The sequence below is a fragment of the Eptatretus burgeri genome, chromosome 9 (genome assembly GCF_056783735.1).
Source record: "Eptatretus burgeri isolate ZD-2024b chromosome 9, Ebu_testis_v1, whole genome shotgun sequence".
NCBI lineage: Eukaryota > Metazoa > Chordata > Myxini > Myxiniformes > Myxinidae > Eptatretus > Eptatretus burgeri.
Genome location: NC_140969.1, coordinates 47,183,363 through 47,204,124, shown reverse-complemented (window position 1 = coordinate 47,204,124; position 20,762 = coordinate 47,183,363). Strand labels below are relative to the sequence as shown.

Sequence of the window (20,762 nt, the reverse complement as noted above, 5' to 3'; positions counted from 1 at the left end):
TCCCATCCCCCTTTCTGTCTCCCCCATCTCTTGGTAATCTCGTGGTATTTGCGAGTTACATAAACACCATAAATAAACACCAAACACAACAAATGGCGAGTTATAAATAAACACCAAACACAACAAATGTATTTTGTGTCCTTCCAGCAGAAGTGGATGTTTTTGATGTTGCAAAGCCAGACATATTTGAAATAAATCAAGGTAAGGATTATGCAACAACATGCACAAACTCTCACACTTTTAATAATTCATGTAATCAATTTAACAAAGGGTGAAAATGCTAATAGATCTTGTGTGCGTGAGTTGTAGAATGTGGAACATTATTTTATCTTGACTGATTGAAATTGTTCCACCGATCGTTCTTAAAATCCTTAAAAATATCCTGAAAGTGTGAAACCACAATTGTTTTGATATTATAGTTCATATATAACTTAATACTTTTCAAAACTTGTTTTCTAATTATTGGTCGATGGAAAAAGATTGTTCGGGGTGTGGTAGAAGGATGAATAATCAGGACATTTTGGAAAACCGGATAGGTATGTGAACACATAATGAAGCAAAGACTTGAATTGGTGCTTGCATTTAAAAGGCTGATGAGGACTGATAATTATTTAGCCGAATCGATGTCATTCTTGGTTTGATTGAAGTTTCCATTCTTTCCATCACTTTTGTACAGCGCTCAATCTGCATCTGCTTGAAGGAGACATTAAATATCCTGAAGTAAGTTATTTCATTACATCACATGAAACATTCAATACACAGGTCTTTGTCTGAAATAATCATTGTGGTTCTGGTACATAATGTTCTACTGTATTTATTTAAGGAAAGATTCTGGAGCAAAATAATACTTCCATGGGGAAAAAAGAATATGAATGAAGATTTGTTTGAATGCAACCATGTTAGCAAATAAATTTCTGTAAAAACCATATCCTTATAAAATTATTTGAAATATTTCAAAGTAAAAGGAATGTACATTGTTGTAGATATGTATTTTTGCTTTGATAATCATGAAAATAATAATAACAAGTGGTGCCAGGCACAACAAATCCCGTCCATTTTAGGCATAAAGTTATTTTGGGGATCAAATTTAAATTTGATAATACTTAACCTGAATGTTGATTATAAGGAATATTTTAGTCTTAGTTTGAAGTCAATTAAACCATTTTGACGAAGTCATGAGCGAGAAACGATTTTGACCTTTTCGTGACCTGACCTTGACCTTTGACCTAATTGGACCCAAAAGTTAATGGGGTCGTCCGAGGTTCATTACCCACCTGTGGATACAATTTGACAGTGTTTGAGCCAGCCATTTTCCCGTAAAGTTGTATTTTCGTAACTATGTTTTAGTTTTAATGGAAAATTTGTAATTTTGACCGATGACCATGACCCCCAAAACTTCGGACCCGACCGATCTTCACAAATATGCATTTTTCACTGTAGGAATGGGTAGGATTACAAGTGACAAATAGAATAAGGTTCACTATAAGCTTAGTTTGAAGTAAATCAGATCATTTTTGACGAAGTTATGAGCGAAAAACGATTTTGATCTTTTCGTCACCTTGACCTTGACCTTTGATCCAATTGGACCCAAAAGTTAATGGGGTCATCCAAGGTCCATTGCCCACCTGTGGATTGAATTTGATAGTGTTTGCTAAAGCCGTTTTGCAGTAAAGTTGCTAACAGACAGACAGACAAACAAACAAGCAGTCATAGACCGGTACTTACGAAATCGTCAACTTGACCTCTGACCTTGTCTAATAAAAGCGGTCTCTAGAGAAGGTAGCGACGCAAACCAGAAGTTTCTACGATGATTCTGTACCAAACCATCAAAAATCGAATGTTTGACCTCACTGTGACCTTGACCTTTGACCGATTTTGACCAAAATCTAATCAGTACTAGCCATCACCCTCCTGAATCACGTGGTATAATTTGACATTGGCAGCTTCTTCTGTTCTCGAGTTACCACAGATTAACATAACATAAAGGTCCCACTCGACGGCCCCCCAACTCGAAAGGACGCGGGGGCGAGTGCGATGACATCAGCGCGCACACGCAAAACCTTTACGTGACTCAACGACGCGTCTGCTCGAGCGCGCTGCGCCACGTGACGAGCCGTGATGTGGCGGGTGAAATATTTTTTTACAATCTTAAAACGTCTCCAAAACATCCGATTTTTACCAGAATTTTGACAAATGAGTTTTAAGCGTCCTAAGCGATCACAAAAACCGAAGAGAAAATTAAAATCGAAGTTAAAACGAACTCGTAACGTCGACCGAAGCAAAAATACTCCATTTGTATACAGGAATTTATGGAATTATTTAATATTATTTTATAACACTGAAATTTTTAAAACAGCCGTAACTCGACGAATTGACACACAAATTCCGCCGAACTTACCTCGATCTTCCAAACTCACACTCCGTCAACAATACCTGTGGTAACTTTTCTCGAGTTATCATGTTTTGGATGTTTGACCTCACTGTGACCTTGACCTTTGACCGATTTTGACCAAAATCTAATCAGCACTAGCCATCACCCTCCTGAATCACGTGGTGTAATTTGACATTTGTCGCTTCTTCTGTTTTCAAGTTATCTTGCCTACAAACAAACACACAAAGACACAGAGGACAGAAGTGATCAAATACTTACGAAATCTAAAGATTTCGTAAGAAACAAACAAGCAAGCAGTCATAGACTGGTACTTATGAAATCGTCAATTGACCTCTGACCTTGTCTAATAAAAGCTGTCTCTTGAGAAGGTAGCGACGCAAACCAGAAGTTTCTACGATGATTCTGTACCAAACCATCAAAAATCTAATGTTTTGGATGTTTGACCTCACTGTGACCTTGATCTTTGACCGATTTTGACCAAAATCTAATCAGCGCTAGCCACCACCCTCCTGAATGACGTGGTGTAATTTGACATTGGTAGCTTCTTCCGTTCTCGAGTTATCTGTACCAAACCATCAAAAATCGAATATTTGACCTCACCGTGACCTTGACCTTTGACCAATTTTGACCAAAATCTAATCAGCACTAGCCATCACCCTCCTGAATCACGTGGTTTAATTTGACATTTGTTGCTTCTTCTGTTTTCGAGTTATCGTGCCTACAAACAAACAAACACACACAAACACACACCCAAACACACAAACACACAAACAAACAAACAAGCAGTCATAGACTGGTACTTACGAAATCGTCAACTTGACCTCTGACCTTTTCTAATAAGAGCTGTTTCTAGAGAAGGTAGCGACGCAAACCACAAGTTTCTATGATGATTCTGTACCAAACCATCAAAAATCGAATATTTGACCTCACTGTGACCTTGACCTTTGACCAATTTTGACCAAAATCGAATCAGCGCAAGCCACCACACTCCTGAATCACGTGGTGTAATTTGACATTGGTAGCTTCTTCCGTTCTCGAGTTATCGTGCCTACAAACAAATAAACACACACACAAACACAAACAAACACACAAACACACAAACAAACAAACACACACAAACAAACAGATGACGGAAGTCATCAATATACTTATGAAATCTTTAGATTTCGTAAGTAACAAACCGGACGATTACAATATCCCGCTCCCTCCCTCCGGGGGGCGGGATAATATTAATAAGAAGAATAATAATGATAACGGCACTCGGTAAAGTGCATATCTCCACCAAGTTGAACAGTTTACGTTTTCTATCGCATTGATGAGCCGGATCTGCATTAGACTATACGTCCTTGTCACACACCAAAGTCTAATCTGCTTGTCCTTGTCACTTACCCAACTCATCCACCAAGTTTTGTAATAATCCATCCGCAACTTTTTGAGATATCGTGCTCTCTATCGTTTTTGGCCCTATCTCCCAATGGTGAAGAATGATTTTTAAAATTCTAGTACCCGGATCTGGATCTTCACCAAAATCTAAGCAATTCGTCTTTGTCACACACCCAAGGTGTACACCAAATTTCGACCGAATCCGTCCATAACCTTTTGAGGTATCCTCCTCACAGTCAAACACAAATGGACAGGGTTGACATATGCACACATTGGGGGCACGTGAGCCCAAATACCCCTTGCTTACTTGGAAAAATGCTAAATGAGTCCCACACCTTTGGTGAAATTGCTATACTACTTCCACCACTTTCTCCAGAAAAGTCATGATTCCGTAAATCTGAAATTGCAATTATAAAATGCAATTTCAGACTTCAGGACTTCTGCTTCTTTGTTGTAATTTGCACCTTATTCTCAACGAATATGACAGTCATCCATTTTGTCAGCTCATGCAAATACTGCTGATGTCAATGATCTGCTCGAGGTGATTATTGTACTACTTCATGATTCTGCCACAGATTTTGTGCTATTCACCTTGAGATCCTTTTTGGATCACGATATTCGTGAGGATTCCCTAATATGAACTTAAATCGTTATGCTTGGATTCTTTTTCGTTATTATGGCACTATGTGGAGAAGGATCATCAAAACTTGGTTGTATCCTCCTTGGATCCTCCTTGGATCCAACCTTGTATCCTTATATCCTTGTATCCTTGTATCCTTTTATCCTTGTATACTTGGTTGTATGTATGTGCTGCAAGACTGCTTACTGAACTTTTGAGTAGCGGATTAGAACTTCATGAGCATCACCTTATTGACTTCCTCAATGTACGAATAATGACCCCCACCACCCCCAAAATGCTTTATTTCTGGGTCAAATTGTTGCCTTCTCACACAATTTGTCTTTACTACCTCCGTCACCGAAGGTGAAGGAAGTTATGTTTTCACCCCTTTCTGTCTGTCCGTTTGTTTGTTTGTCTGTTTGTTTGTGTGCAGGATATCTCAAAATTCGTCACCATTGAAAGATAGGGCTTAAAGTTATATATAGCACGGTATCTCAAAAATTTGTTGAAGGATTCGGACGAATCTTGGGGGACATGTTGAGTTTGCGACAAAGAATAATTGATTCAGTTGTGGTGAAGATCTGAATCCAGATCCGGATCTGATAATTTTTTTAAGTGATTCTTCACCATTGAGAGATAGGGCTAAATTAATATATAGCACCATATCTCAAAAAATTGTGGACGGATTCGGATGATACTTGGTGGACAGGTAGTGTGTGTGTGACCACATCATCCATCCATCCATTGGGGCCATACTCTGTGCAGAGCGTTGGTGCTGCCAAAGCAGTCTCCTCGGCTATTGGGCACAATCCTGGACGGGTCACCACTCCAACACAGGATACCAGCATGCTGCCACTCATTTTGCTGACCTCAGAAGGATGACAGGCAGAGTCAACCCCACCTGGTATTAATTCAACAGAAAAGTAGGATTTGAACTCAGGATCTGAGGATCCCAAGCCCACCACCCAAACCATTGAGCCAACACTAGGCTTGTGACCCCGAATGAATTGATTCAATTTTGGTGAAGATCCGAATCTGGATCTGGATACAATAATTATTTAATTCTTAAAGTGATTCTTCACCATTGAGAGATAGGGCCAAAAACGACATGTAGCATGACATTTGAGGAATGTATCGGGCCTGATATGTTCTCGTGGATCAGGCATTGCGTGGCGGAGGTATGCGCTCTACCGAGTGCCCTTCTAGTTATTTCCTGCATCTGTGCTTGATAATACCAAAGAAAACATAATTACAACAAATCATTTATCAAGGCCTTTTCATGAATCCACGACAAAACAATGCATTGAAGCAAGATACTGTAAATGGTTAGCACAAACTAAGCAAGACCAAAAGCCATTTTATAAATTCATCAATAAATGAGATTTATTACAGGGAATTATCATGTATTGATCGAGGAGTGAAAATTATTTGTGACTGTTATTATCATAGTAGGTAGGAGTAATTATATTATCAATAGCGAGCAAGTTGTCCGTGCCTGGCACGGGATTCCACACAGGAAAAGGATGGAGGTGGCAAAAATGCAAATGACATCTTCTGTCATCGAGCCAGCAAGATGTGAGCAACATGTCACATTTATTGCCACATCTGATGCAATTTAAATGCTCTAATGGTGGGGAGATGCTCCATTTGAAACTGTTTGTTGATATGTGTAGCTTTTTGATGCCTAGGGTCCATAATATAAACTTGGTGTCAAAGCCAGTGACACATTGCAAATTAATAGTGGGATGTCTATTAAAAAAAAAACAGTGAAGATGTAACAAAATTAGAAATATCATGATCAAATTCTCTGTTATGTATAGTAGCTTTTTGAACGGATTCCAAGAGGAATGCTTCAAGACAATGCTGTAGCAGAGTACACTTGGAGAAGACATCTGTTCTGAAGAGGATTTTAAAAAAAATGTTTTGTGTGCGAGTAATTCTTTCTTTTATATCTGCAAAGGATCATAATTTTATATCTGCAGTCAGGGAAGCAAAGAAGCACAATCCGGAGGAAGACCAGGCATTGGGCTAACATCATTCCGTATTATCTGGGCAACAGTCTTGGTACGTCACCTTTTTACAGGAAATTGGAAAGAAAAAAAAAAACAAGGCTATTTAAAAATGAGTAAATCAAAAAAGATTAAAATGTTTATAAAACAAATGGGCAAAACTTGCTTTTTAAAAGATGTAGGTGATTTTGGAAACCTTAAAGAAGCTCAGCTGTTAATTTCAGAGTTGGCAGATAAGCTTTGATGATGATCAATGAAATGGCCAAGCAGATAGTTGAAATTGATCACATTGTAATGGTCATAGGTCTTTAGTGAGCAACCCGCCCCTCCGTGCAGGTGGGGGTCCAGAAGGTCTCCGTGTCCACCCATAATTTGTTTGAATGAGAGTTTGAGTAGGATGTTAAGATATTGTGACAGATTTTGGAGACCCCCAGTGTAGCGCATACCAAAGCACGCAAAGACCCGAGTTTAGTTGTGTCATCATATTTTGTGTAGCTCACTTGGGAATCTAGCGTTCAGTATGGGAAGAGAACATGTGTTGTGGTTGCAGTTCTTTATCTTTCTCTTTCTTTCTCTCTCTTTCCACCCCCCCCCCCCAATCCTCTCTCTCTCTCTCTCTCTCTCTCTCTCTCTCTCTCTCTCTCTCTCTCTCTCTCTCTCTCTCTCTCTCTCTCTCTCTCTCTCTCTCTCTCTCTCTCACTCTCTCTCCCACCCCCCAATCCTCTCTCTCTCTCTCTCTCTCTCTCTCTCTCTCTCTCTCTCTCTCTCTCTCTCTCTCTCTCTCTCTCTCTCTCTCTCTCTCTCTCTCTCTCTCTTTCCACCCCCCCCAATCCTCTCTCTCTCTCTCTCTCTCTCTCTCTCTCTCTCTCTCTCTCTCTCTCTCTCTCTCTCTCTCTCTCTCTCTCTCTCTCTCTCTCTCTCTCTCTCTCTAAAATGCATCCAACACGCTTTCACCACTCCACGCCACAAAACCAATGTTTTCATGCTCCAAACACAAGAAAGCCACAGCAACTAAGGATAAGCAGACCCAGCATCAAAACGTTGATGAAAGGGTACTTGGCAGCATGGAGAGGAAAGCCATGGCAACAAAGGATAAGTGGACCTGGTGTCAAAATGGCAGCGAACAAAGAGCCACATGGCATCATGATGCTAAGCCTCAGCACCAGCTTTGTTTTTGTCACCCATCCAACTTATCAGCCACACCACCAAGCCTCAAACGACCAATGAGCAAAACCGGATCACACGGACCACCAATGGGGGAGCGGCTGGATCATGGGGCGATTGAACGTGGTGTAAGACGCATCGTGGCTTATAAACGGCAGCTTGGAGGGAAACATGGAGCAAGGAAGGAATGTTGCAGTGAATGAGAACCAGAGGGGTTGATTCAGAAAGAACTCCTGGGCATGGTCGCCACCACACACCGACCCATACAGACTTTCTTCCTTTTCAAGTTATCTCTCCCTCGCTGTTTTTGCACACACAGCTATCAACAAAGCACTAATGACTCGTTTCAGGGCCTATCTGACATTTATATACCTCACACTTCCATCTGACACCTTCGCACTTCACACTCTACAGTCTACACATCTCCAAGCACCAATATCATCTCCTCCCCCCTCCCCTCCTCCCATCTCGTCACACGTGAACCAGCCAGTTCACGTGCAGGTAAGAGCACGGTGGACACAACATCCCATCACTCTCATTTTCTGACTATCTTCTTGCTCATCTTCTTTTCCCCAGAATGAGAGTGGCACCTATGGTATTTGTACTAAGTTGACCGATTAAGGGGCTTATGTGAATACAGTACGTAAGGCTTTTCTATTTGTGACACTGCTTGACTTGTAAATATGTGCTTTGTGGAATTATAACACCTTTCAAACTGTCTGGTTGTCAGTTTTTTTGGGGTTAGGTATCGTGTGCTACAGACAGAGTTCTCTCCCAAACTGTTCCATTATGGGTAGTCAGTAGCCAACACATAAACCTGCGGTAACGCTGAACTGTATCCTGGAGTTGTTTACGTGTTTGGAAGCACAGTTCCCTATCTGTGGTGTTTAATCTGCCGGGGAAGTAAAGTGGGATTTGGACACTGGACGTGGACACGACCTAAATTTAGCTTGTCAGACAGCATTTGTGGTTGCTTAGGAACCTGTTACGCCGCAGAGTTATCCACAGGGCGGTGGCTTCAGGATCGCTGCCAGGGAAGCCGATTGTAAGAACTCCCCTTATAATCCACCCCTAGGTGAATCCGGAACAATATATTTAAAATTCCAGCTTTTGAACGACCAACGAAGCAGAAAACACTCAAAACAAACAAAACTAGAACGGCTCTCGGTGGAGCTCATACCTCCGCCAGGATGAACAGTTTACCTTTTGTATCCCACTTAAAGGCCAAATCTGCTGATCTGAACCAAAATCTAATTAGCTTGTTGTTGTCATCAAACAAACTCATCCACCAAGTTTTGTTTTAATCCATCCACTACTTTTTGAGGTATTGTGCAAATACTGTATGTCGTTTTTGGGCCCATTTCTCAAAATTGAAGAATCATTCAAAAAAATTATCAGATCTGGATCCAGATTTGGATCTGCACAAAAATTGAATCAATTAGTCCGTCGTGGTCACACACCCAACATGTCCACCAAGTTTCGTCTGAATCCGTCCACAACTTTTTGAGATATCGTGCTATATATCGTTTTTGGCCCCATATCTCAATGGGGAATAATCTCTTTAAAATTCTCGTAGTCGGATCCGGATCCAAATCGTCACCAAAATCTAATCAGTTCGTTCTTGTCACACACCGAATCTGTCCACAAAATTTCATCCGGATCCTTCCACAAATTTTTGAGATATCCTGCACACAGACAGACAAACAGATAGACAGAAAGGGGTGAAAATATAACCTCCTTCACCTTCGATGGCAGAGGTAATAAATGTCAATGTGTCTCCTCCCTAACTCCAAAACCATGAAACCTAGCAGCTTGAGACTTTGCATGCATACTAATGGAACTCCAAGGGAGTTAATTTAAACACGCCTTTTGAAGATAAATAATTAACGGCCTTATTTAAATATCCTTTATCAAGGCTCATCCTTGGTCACCTCGCTGTCCCTCGCTTGGGTTTTAATTCACCTTGTGTATTTTTTGGCCTGCTCAACAATGCCTTGACTTGGAACAGGCCACAACGGTTTCTTTATGAAAAAGTAATTTTTATTTTTTCACTTGCCTCACTCATGTCATCGAATGCCTGATCATCATACCTATGAATTGCTGGGCACATTGCAATACAATGCTTATAAACACCCGGAGACACCAGCATTTGTGGCTTTATTTTATTTCCACATGTGCCATAACCTCTAGAATCACTTAATCTCAGCAGAATTTCAAAATTTAATCTTTATTGACTTCAGCAGTAGTTCCAACTCCGAAAAAATAAGTGTTCATTTGTCCAATTCGGACATTGCTTGACATTCTGGGAATCCCCGGGTGCATGGTGTTTATATGACTGACCGGTGATCGCTAATCGCTTGCCAAGCCAGTCGTTCCTTATCAACCGTTTAGTTGGAGTGCTCCCTTGAGTGCTTAAATCACTTTGCGAGTAGTTTGCAATATTCGCACTGTTACTGAATATATCGATCGACTTGAACAAAGATCAGGGACGATGTGCCTGCTTTTGGCTGTGCGGTGCCTCAGGTGGTGGTTCCGTCACTGAAAATGTGGAATTTTACTTTACACCACGTTTCCCCTTTTTGTACGACCTTCTTTCATTATATGACCTGTCACTTCAGCATAGCCGGATACAGTACATATAAATAATTAAACGTTTCATTTTCAAAAGTTTCTACAATAGTTTTGTTGTGCATGTGCTTGCTTGGGTGGTTAAGCCACCCAGGTGAGTGCTGTTCAAGCCTCGATGGTGATACCATGGCTCCGCTCTCCATGGGGACATCTCCGGAGTTTAGACAAAATAAATTAGATGATTACAATGAGTAAAAAAATGTTTTTAGTTTTGACAAAGCAATGAATCGCCACGTCACGGCAGGATAGCCGAGAGGTATGCACGTCCGTTTGCTCACCCTAACCCAATCCTAGTGCGCGCATGTGTGTGTTTGTGTATGTGTTTGTTTGTCACACTACTCTTCCTACTGTTCTGGGCTGATTACATCCAGACTTGCTGTGTAGGATCAGCATGACCCCAATTAGTGCATAGACGTGTGCATTTTTAAAAAAAAATCTTTGCCATTGGTCTTCGGAGGATTGGAGGGGACACAAACTCTCTATGTAAATGTGTATCATGTAGCACCGCTCCAGGTGCGAGAGGGTAGTACAAGTCTCCACCCTTTACAGTACAGTATTGCTGTCCTCACGTTTTCCAGTACACTGAGGTGTTTTGAATTACAGGTTTGAATAATGATAAAAACATGACCCCCAAGTTCTCGTTAAAAATAATCTTTCATTCCCACAGCACACTCAAAATAATACCTACATCCGACATACATGTATCAAACATGTTTCCCCAACCTGGGTCTTAAGTTCATCTAAGTCCTCCAGATGTTTTCAGCATACAACTTTTGTGATGTGTTTTTGTGATGTGAGTAAATTAAACTTCCCATAATTTCCATGGCTTGCAGCTTTGGGCTGCATTCTTTCTCAAGATTATAATATTTCCTTGGTCCTCGCTGTAAACATTTCTATCACACCTGCTTTAAGAAACCAATAAACTATTGATTAACCATCACCAATAAAAAAAAAATCATTATTCTGGATTATTATAATTAAACATAAAGACACAACCAGTTATATGTGACCGGCAAGAAAGTGTCAAGTGAATGTTTCTTCATCTGGGACTGCGCAGTCATCATGTGATGTACCGGGTGTTAAATATCCTCCGAAGAAGGGAATGGAGGATTGGGGACACCTCGTGACTGAAATGTGCGGATGTTGAGATATACCACAATGACAAATGACTCATCCATGCATGAATGTAAACATTTGTACAGTGGTTCATCTTCATTGATCAAGCTGATTTGTAAAGTTTGTATGAATTACTTTTTTAATTGTTAAAATTGATAAACTTTAAAAATCGATATTTTTTTTAAAAAGGATATTAAAATTGATTAAAAAAGAGAAGTTTGTTTTCACTTTGGGTGTTTTGGTCGTGTTTATATTTTGTGGTGGTGCTTGGTAATGGGGTTTGATGGTGTAACGTGATGTACAAGCTGATATTGTAACCATGTGTTCATTTTGCAGAGCTCAATGCCAAGGGAGTCATCCTACAAGCGTTCGACATGTTTCGCCTAAAATCCTGCATCGACTTTGTACCCTGGACAGGCGAACAGGATTACATTTCTGTGGTGAAAGCTGATGGGTATGGAAGGGTCAGCAGGGGCTTTAATTAAAAATAACAGGAGGATTTTTTTCCTTCACATAAGGAATATTCTAACACTCCATAAAAAAAAAATCAACAAATGAGGGAATTCAACAAGGAGACATTAAGAAAATTATGTAAAACTTGAGGATTTTAGAAATCTCACCAAAGTTGTTGACCTTTGGCCGATGTTGACCTTTTTATCCACGTTGACCTCAAAAATAAATGTCTGGTTGAATTCAGTGACCTGAAATGTAAATCCTCTTCAAATTTCAAGTCAATCGGATGAGAATTGAGGATTTTAGAAATCTCACCAAAGTTGTTGACCTTTGGCCGACGTTGACATTTTGACCTTTTGACCTCAAACAACAGGCTTCTTGCTTCTGACAAACTCTATCATGTGGTGAAGTTTCGTGAAGATCGGTTTAAAATTGTGACCTGTAGGTGATAAAGACAGACAAACAGATAGACAGACAGACAGAATGACAAAATCGACAAACCAATACACTTGAAAAATCTTCGATTTTGTAAGTAACAAACACACAGACACAGAGGGGTGAAAACATAACCTCCTTCACCTTCGGTGGTCGAGGTAATGATAGGGACGATGGACAATCTCATACTTGGGACATCATTCCACGTCTTGGTCCATGAATGGTTATATTAGGAGAAGAGAAGCATCTCCGATGACAAATGATTCCGACAATTCTCGAATCGTGAAGTATCCACCATGGGAACAAACTGAATGGTACAAATCAGTTGCATGTTGAACGCTGCGGTCAACATCAGCTGTGATCTGAGGAATATCAGAAGATCCCACATTCCGAGACTACATCTTCGGTTATATACACCTCAATACATCTATCTATAATTCCAACAGTGTGTGTGTGTGTGTGTGTGTGTGTGTGTGTGTGTGTGTGTGTGTGTGTGTCTGTGTCTGTGTCTGTGTCTGTGTCTGTGTCTGTGTCTGTGCCCGTGTGTCTGTGTCTGTATGTGTGTGTCTGTGTGTCTGTGTGTGTCTGTGTGTGTGTGTGTGTGTCTGTGTGTGTGTGTCTGTGTGTCTGTCTGTGCCCGTGTGTCTGTGTCTATGTCTGTGTGTGTATGTGTGTGTGTCTGTGTGTGTGTCTGTGTCTGTGTCTGTGTGTGTGTGTGTCTGTGTCTGTGTCTGTGTCTGTATGTGTGTCTGTATGTGTGTCTGTGTCTGTGTGTCTGTGTGTGTGTCTGTGTCTCTGTATGTGTGTGTGTCTGTGTGTCTGTGTCTGTGTGTGTGTCTGTGTCTGTGTGTGTATGTGTGTGTGTGTGTGTGTGTGTGTGTGTGTGTGTGTGTGTGTGTGTGTGTGTGTGTGTGTGTGTGTGTGTGTGTGTGTGTGTGTGTGTGTGTGTGTGTGTGACCGCTGTTTCTCGACAACCACTGATCCGATCTCATTGAAACTTGCCAGATATATTGCTGGGGACCTGAGGTTGTGCCTTTTCAAGATTTGATATTAATCGGACAAGTGCTTCCCAAGTTATGGCCATTTATTTACCAACCAATGACAAGGCACATTACTGCGTAGGCGTGGCCGATGGGGGAAGAGAACCTCAGCCGCGTTCCCCATTACGGGTTACAACGTACGGACTTCCGGATCGTGATGACTTCGTGTATTTTAATAATTTCTCGATTTCTTATGCACATTTATAAACACAATGCCCCAATCCAGTCGTCGGTTACGAGAGCGAAGGAACGGCCTGTGTGGTTGTTTCTGGCACGTGGTTTGAAAGTATTTTTTTCGCACGTACGGCTACACACGTACGGGCATGCACTAATATTTTAAAAAACGATCGTTTTTGACGGAAGGAGAGGTGTTCAGAGTGGGAGGAAGGGGGCATGCCGGGTTCCCCCCTTGGATCTGCCACTGACCTTTTGCAACACGTTACAATAGTTATTTGTGTCATTTATACCGTCCTTAAAAACAGTAAGTTTCCTGTTTGGAATGATTTTCAATTCTGTTTGACTGCTCGGCCGGTAAATAGAGTAAAAATATTGTCCCACTCCTCTCTGCGCATATGCGATCGGATCAAATTCAGAGCCAAAGTACTGTGAAACGGAAAACGTGTCAATCAATCAAATAGGGGCACCGAGAATGGACAACTCAAAGGTAGGTGCACTATCTCTACACCATCCTGACTAACTCACCTCCATATAACTATTGTAGCGTGAAATTGGAATATGAACTGGATGTTTTACATGATACTTTCTTGAATCGTGTTCTGTCTGCAGGTGCTGGTCCTACGTGGGAAAGCAAAGAGGACCACAGACACTCTCAATTGGCTATGGATGTGACGACATTTCCATCGTGGAGCATGAACTGCTACATCTACTTGGCTTTTGGCATGAACAGTCTCGTACTGACCGTGGTGACTATGTCATCATTCAGTGGACCAACATTGAGGAAGGTGAACGGCAAAGGATGACAAACGACGCATGCTGCTGCCACCCTACTTTTGCTTGTTAGCCCCCCAACCGGGTGTTCGCCTGGCTGGGAGCTGATGTTTTGGGTACTGGTACACTCTGGCATGTGTTCATTTGCAGCCTCTATTCAAAAATGATGGGATACATTTTTCCATCACAATTGGCACATTAATGCAATTATAGCTCGTCATGAGCCAATTTGGAATTTTGGCATTTAAAAAATAACAGCATTGTACCTGCTTTTGGGGAGAAGGGGAAGACGAATACACTTTACGCATCTTCACCACCAACACAGAACTTTGAATTACTTATTTATATTAGCAAGTTACTAATTAGCGAGTGTGTATTTTATAATAGCTCATCCTTCAGCTTCAACAAGGGGAACTATACAATTCACTTTTATATAGAGAAAATTTGTATCCTCCCCTCCCACCCTGAGCCCCAAGGACTGTTTTTCTATTTCCCCCAATGAACTCAACCTGAACCCCATGAGTACAACTACCAGCTTACAACCGATTCCGTCCATTGTTTCAGGAGTGCATACAAGTTCAACAAACATATCCACAAACCAGAACGGCACTCGGTAGAGCGCACACCTCCGCCACGTCATGCCTGATCCACGAGAACATGTCGGGCCCAATACAATTTTGAAATATCATGCTATACAGCACTATATCGTTTTTGGCCCTCTCTCTCTCAATGGTGAAGAATCACTTTAGAAATTAAATAATTCACGTATCCAGATCCGAATTCAGATCTTCACCAAAATTGAACCAATTAATCCTTGTGACACACCCAACCAGTCCCCAAAGTTTCCTCCGAATCCGTCCACAACTTTTTGAGATATCGTGCTATATATCATTTTTGGCCCTATCTTTCAACGGTGAAGAATCACTTAAAAATTCTAGTATCCGGATCCGGATTCTCTACTGATGCGTCATCACCTCCCAACGGTCTGGGTGGGAGGAGCCTGTTCAATGTTTACCTGTCCAAAATGATCTTCACCAAAATCTCTTTTGTTCGTGCTTGTCACACATCCAATCTGCCCACCAAATTTCATCCAGATCCGTCGACAACTTTTTGAGATATCTTGTACACAAACAGGTTATTTTCTATGTGGGCAAGACCTTTCCCACCAGGATTACAGAGTCAGAAGGGAGGTTCACAAACTGAAAACACACACATTTTCTACTTTTCTCTCCTTGGAGTTTCCTTCTGTGTCCTTCTTGGCCACCCCATGCATGCGTGTTGAGGGTCCTGTATTTGTCTGCTACGTCCTGATCTGTGCATTGCACTAGTTCTTCTACAAGCCTCAACTATGTATACAAAATATATATGTATGTTTCTGCATATAAACATATATATATATATATATATATATATATATATATATATATATATATATATATATATATATATATATATATATATATATGTATATGTTACACACATATATGTTCAAAGTCTCCTTGATGTTATGTCATTTTGCTGCTATAACGAGTCTCTCTGGAAATATAATCCCTTTTAAAATAATGATCTTTCTGATTTCACTTCTGATAATGAGCTTTTTAAATTTTTTCTTTATTTACAGGGAATGAGATTAACTTTAAAAAGCAAACCGTGCAGGAATCTGACTCGCTGAACGTGCCGTATGACTACTTATCTGTGATGCACTACCGCTCCCAAGCATTCCAGAAGGCACCAGGTCTAAACACAATAATACCCAAGGACCCGCATTTCATGGACATCATTGGGCAGAGACTGGATATCAGCGAGCTGGACCGCGTACAGCTCAACCGAATGTACAGATGCAGTGAGTTATTGAAAACCCTGTATGTTCATCATGTTAAATCCTGCTGTAGACCTTTGTCTTGGCTTGGTCTGTTCACTTTGAACTAATTTTGTCGAAATATTTGTTTCCATCACATTGTTTTACCAAATCTATTTATTTGCATTTTTTTGTCAAATTCGTGTCCTCCTTCTTCACCACTCTTTAAGAACAACAACATTTCAATGCTTCGCCCCTTTTTACCCCTCAGCCCGAATTGGGTTGAAAAAAGGGCTATTGTCGTCATAGGCATTGTCCGGGCGTCCGTCCGTCCGGGCGTCCGTCTGTCAACTTGTGGTTTCCATCAATTTCGAGGAGAACACCTTGTCTGATTAAATCCATTTTTCAGGCTGTGTTGGGGTTGAGTAGAGGAAGTTTCCTTTCGAAAATGGGCGCGCTGAGATTTTCAGTGTGGCCGCCATGGCAGCCATCTTGAAATTGGTTTCCGTCGATTTCGAGGAGAACACGTTGTCCGATTAAATCCATTTTTGCTGGGTGTGTTGGGGTTGAGTAGAGGAAGTTTCCTTTCGAAAATGGGCGTGCTGCGATTTTCACTCGCCGCCACGGTAGCCATCTTGAAGTCTGATTGATTTGCGATATGACGTCCAACGTGCTCGAACTGACTGCATCATCGTGATATCACTGCTTCCTTTTACAATGCATGGGCTGACGGGTTACGCCCGCTTTGCGGAGCTATTTTCATATCTAGGTGTCTGCCTTCTTTCAATCACCTGCTTCGGGCAGATCACGCAAGCCCATTGCTCTGCCGTTTTGTTTTATCTTGACAAAGTACAAACTTTTTACAGCATAGTTTGAGGATTGATATTAACAAGGACTGTAGGTACAAATTTGGTGATGGGTAGTGGTGATGGCAATGGCCTAATGAGATCTGGTGATGTTGGCTGGATATCATTATGACAAATACAGAATGTAAAACGTGTGTACCCTTGTCAGATGATTTTCCCAAAAACTCTCTATTGTCCAGCAAATTCCAGACAAGACATTTGGATTCTGGGTACAACAGTTTATCCAGGAACATTGAACGATTTTCCAATTAAAATGCCTGCCAACGAATATTGATGTTGCCACCCTTTCTGTAGAAGGGCATTTGGCTGAAACATCCAGGATATTTTCATTTTGAACGAAGGTGTCAGTAAAGTGATCAAAAAATCTATGGAGAAAGATTTTCACAAAAATGCAATTATCCTCGTCAAGGTGGCCAATATCATTTGTAAAGAATTTCTCTCTGTGGAGAGCACTCATTTCTTGGGAACGATTAGTGAAGACTGTCAAGAAAAGTCTTCCACCATCATTACTGTCACTGCTACATATGATCCTGGGCAATCCTAACATTTTTTTTGTTCGCATTAAGGAGCTACAACACAGAACACATCAGGATGTAACATAGCAAAAAGACAAGTGGAGAGAGTTTCAGGAGGGGGAGCAGGACACACCCAACAGCAGATTTGAGGGACAAAATAGAGGAAGACTTGGATAAATTATGGATGTTGGGAAAAATGAGGACTAGGGAAGCACCCAAGGGGAAGCACAAGATGGAACACAGTGGCAAACTCTCAATCACAGAAGTGGATGGGGAAAACTGGAGACTCGGAAAAAGGTGGGCTTGTGGAGGGTTAATGGGTTGTAAAAAGGATCATGGTTGTTGTAATGACCAGGTTCCATGTTTTTCAAACATTGAGACTCAATTATGTAATGTTGAAACACAAGTTACCAGTACTCAGAACATCCTGCACCTGATGAGGTATAACTGCACTGTTCGGTGCCACAAAGAGTTCTCCGCCACGTATCACACAAAGGAACGAGAACCACCTTTTCCAAATTAGTTGGGTATACTGTTGCATGCAGAAACTCGAAAAGGAGGTTTAGTGGACAAGATGTGTCTAAGTGACCTTGGACAATCAATATCAAACAAAAGCCTTATTAATATATCACCAGAGTTGGGCAATTTGGCCAGTGCAAGATTTCAAGCAGAAAACATAGTTTGACCTCCTCAACTCCAAAAAGTCTTGTATACAACTCATATACCATGCTCTATGCAGAACAGTGTGATGTATCTATGCAAAATAGAGTTTCTTGGCTCGTGTTATAACAATTGACTGGTCACTATTCCTACCCAGGAAGTCAGGACAAGAACTTGGAATTTGGTCAGTGTGCCGATAACAGCACCCTGGCAGAAAATGCTACAAGTATTACCTCATTGCCAGATGAGTATGTGAGCATTTCCGCTTTAATGGAAATAGGAACCAGATGTTTCTTCAACTACAATACCTCCTACCAGTGCCTTTCTGCATCTAGCTGCCGCGATGGGGATTCATTCCTGAAGGCTACGCACATGACCTGTACTATACAAGACGTACCCACCAAGTGACAGGAGCCAACTTTAATGTTGTTATGTGTGAAGCCCACCACAAGTATCTGAAAATCAGTTCTAAAGCTGACAGACGTCTCCATTTCCCACAATAAGGGGAGAAGGAAGGTCCTTGGAAAGCTCTCATTTCCAATTGTGGGCTCAGATGCTGAACTTAGAGCTGCAGATTTTGATTTTTGTTCAGTCACTGCATGAAAGAATCTTCAATCAACACCTCGTCCTCCCAGTGTTTCACAGCAGAGTGATTCGTCAATGTGTTTGCCGTTCCTCGGATGGACGTTGATCTGGGAATCCCATCTGTCCCTGGTATAAATTGGCGGATGTTGCAGAAGGCAAGCGTGGGATCTTTAACAGCCGTAGGGGCTCCGCCTCAGACTCTGCAACCTTCAATTGTAGAGCTAAACATTGAACAGGCTCCTCTCACCCAGACCGTTGGGAGGTGATGACGTATCAGTGGAGAACGTCTAATCGGAATTGACTTCGTTGATAGGTGTCTTTTCGACTGTTCTTCTTCCTTGCCTTTGTGTGAATTTCACCTGATGGGAGCACAACGAAAAGCTTTGTGGTTTTCTTTTTGGTCTGTTTTATGGTAATGTCCTTCAAAATGTCTCTGTTTATGTCCATATTGAATAATTCTAGATGCTTTGTTCCTTGAGAAACATGAGGAACGCCTTCAATCTGTTTTGCATTGTATTGATCAAGCGGGCTTAAAACTGAATGATGAGAAATGCCACTTCAGGAGGACTGGACTTTCTTTTCCGGGTCACGTGATCTCAGAAAATGGCTGTTAGAGCATGTGGTGGCAGTAACACGAGCCTCTGTTCTGCATTCTTTTCTTGGTTTGACTTCTTAGTACTCCAAATTAATTCCCAATTACACTGCAGTTGTGGAGGCTCTTTGTGCCCGACTGCGCAAGAATGCCGACTTCTGGACTGATGCTGCACGCACTCAATTTGAAAGGGTGAAAAACTTAATTGCTAACTGTCCAGAACTTGCTTTGTTTGACCCTACTCTACACACCATTGCCACCACAGACGCATCAGATTATGGACTCGGAGCAATGCTCACTCAACTTCATGAGGCCTCTACAGAGGAAACGGGAGCATTCGCATCACATATGCTCACAGAATTTGAACGCAATTACTCCAGAGTAGAGAAGGAAGCAATTCCCTGTGTCTGGGCAACTGAGAAATGGTGTACTTACTTTTGGGGTCGGAAATTTATCCTGCGTACAGACCACACACAGTTCACTGACCACAGTACTGTCTTTGAAGTGCCTTGGCCGAGCTGGAATGAGAATTGCATAGGTCTGCACGATTGCTGTCATTTGACTACGAAAATGTATTAAAACTTGGCCGTGAAGATGTGACTGCGTACTGGTTATCTCGTTTATCACTTCCGATGACAGAGCCTTACCACAAACCGGGTGAAGAAATGGGGGCTCTAGTGTCCGGTGACTTATCTGCTGTGCCTGTGGAACAATTCAAGGATGCTTGTAATATGGTTCTACAGAAGGTGTTAAAATATCTCTCAAGATGATGGCCTTGCAATACAAAGTGCATTGATCCAAATGTACTTCCCCACTTTCGAATTCAGAATGAACTGGCTCAACATGATGCTTACTGAATTTGTGGCACTCACCGTGTGATAATGCCAACAGAACTTCAACCCAAGTTCATCCAGCATGACAATGATACGCATCAAGGAATCGTGAAAATTGAACAAAGGCTGAGACCCCTCGACTGGTGCTCAAGGATGGACTTTCAAGTCGAGGTTACCATTAAATCATTTATTACTTGTCAAATGCATGATAAAACCACCGTCACTCGGGTGTCACCTTTACAACCAGTTCCTCTTCCGAATGTTGCTTGGGGAAAAAAGTTGTAATTGATATTGTGGGACTGCTTGTTAAAGGCCAAATGGACTGTCACTATGCCATTATCTTAATTGACTACTTCAGCAGATGGCAAGAAGTAGCCTTTACTTCCCAAGTGACCTCTGCTACAGTTATCAAGTTCCTGACTATAGTGTTTTGCTGTGATGGAAACCCACAGGAACTTATCTCTGACAACGTATAGGATCTCAGTTTGCTTCAGCAGAGTGCTTAAGAACTGTTTATACACTGCAAACCTTGAAAGGGAGCGTTGGATATCATTTGTACTCGACTTCTTGCAAACATATCAAGTTTCAAGACATGCAACAACTCATCAGACTCCTGCTGAACTTCTGCATGGACATACACTGTGCACCAAGTTGCACATTAGTGACCGACAAAGCGACATACCTGCTTCAAGACACAAGGACGTGATATGCTGTGTTCAACAGAGA

General features: G+C 41.4%; 1 protein-coding gene and 1 long non-coding RNA gene across 7 annotated transcripts in view; one reads left to right on the top strand and one right to left on the bottom strand.

The window, feature by feature from the left end:
• The window catches only part of LOC147020076 (meprin A subunit beta-like), a 60,417-nt gene that overhangs the window by 4,184 nt on the left and 35,471 nt on the right, over positions 1-20,762 (top strand). For 3 of the 6 annotated variants that reach the window (XR_015061632.1, XM_085895072.1, XM_085895070.1), the window contains exons 3-8: positions 148-201; positions 677-720; positions 6,377-6,458; positions 11,648-11,765; positions 14,026-14,201; positions 15,809-16,030. Coding sequence is in view for 5 of the 6 variants with exons in the window: in XM_085895072.1 (XP_085751198.1) it covers positions 148-201; positions 677-720; positions 6,377-6,458; positions 11,648-11,765; positions 14,026-14,201; positions 15,809-16,030 (696 nt within the window). In the remaining variant the exon portion in view is untranslated. The remainder of the gene's footprint in view (positions 1-147; positions 202-676; positions 721-6,376; positions 6,459-11,647; positions 11,766-14,025; positions 14,202-15,808; positions 16,031-20,762) is intronic. The other 3 variants (XM_085895071.1, XM_085895073.1, XM_085895074.1) reach the window with 3 other exon arrangements.
• The window catches only part of LOC147020074 (uncharacterized), a 109,621-nt gene continuing 89,090 nt past the window's right edge, over positions 232-20,762 (bottom strand). The window contains exon 3 of the long non-coding RNA XR_015061637.1: positions 232-690. This is a non-coding gene — a long non-coding RNA (uncharacterized LOC147020074). The remainder of the gene's footprint in view (positions 691-20,762) is intronic.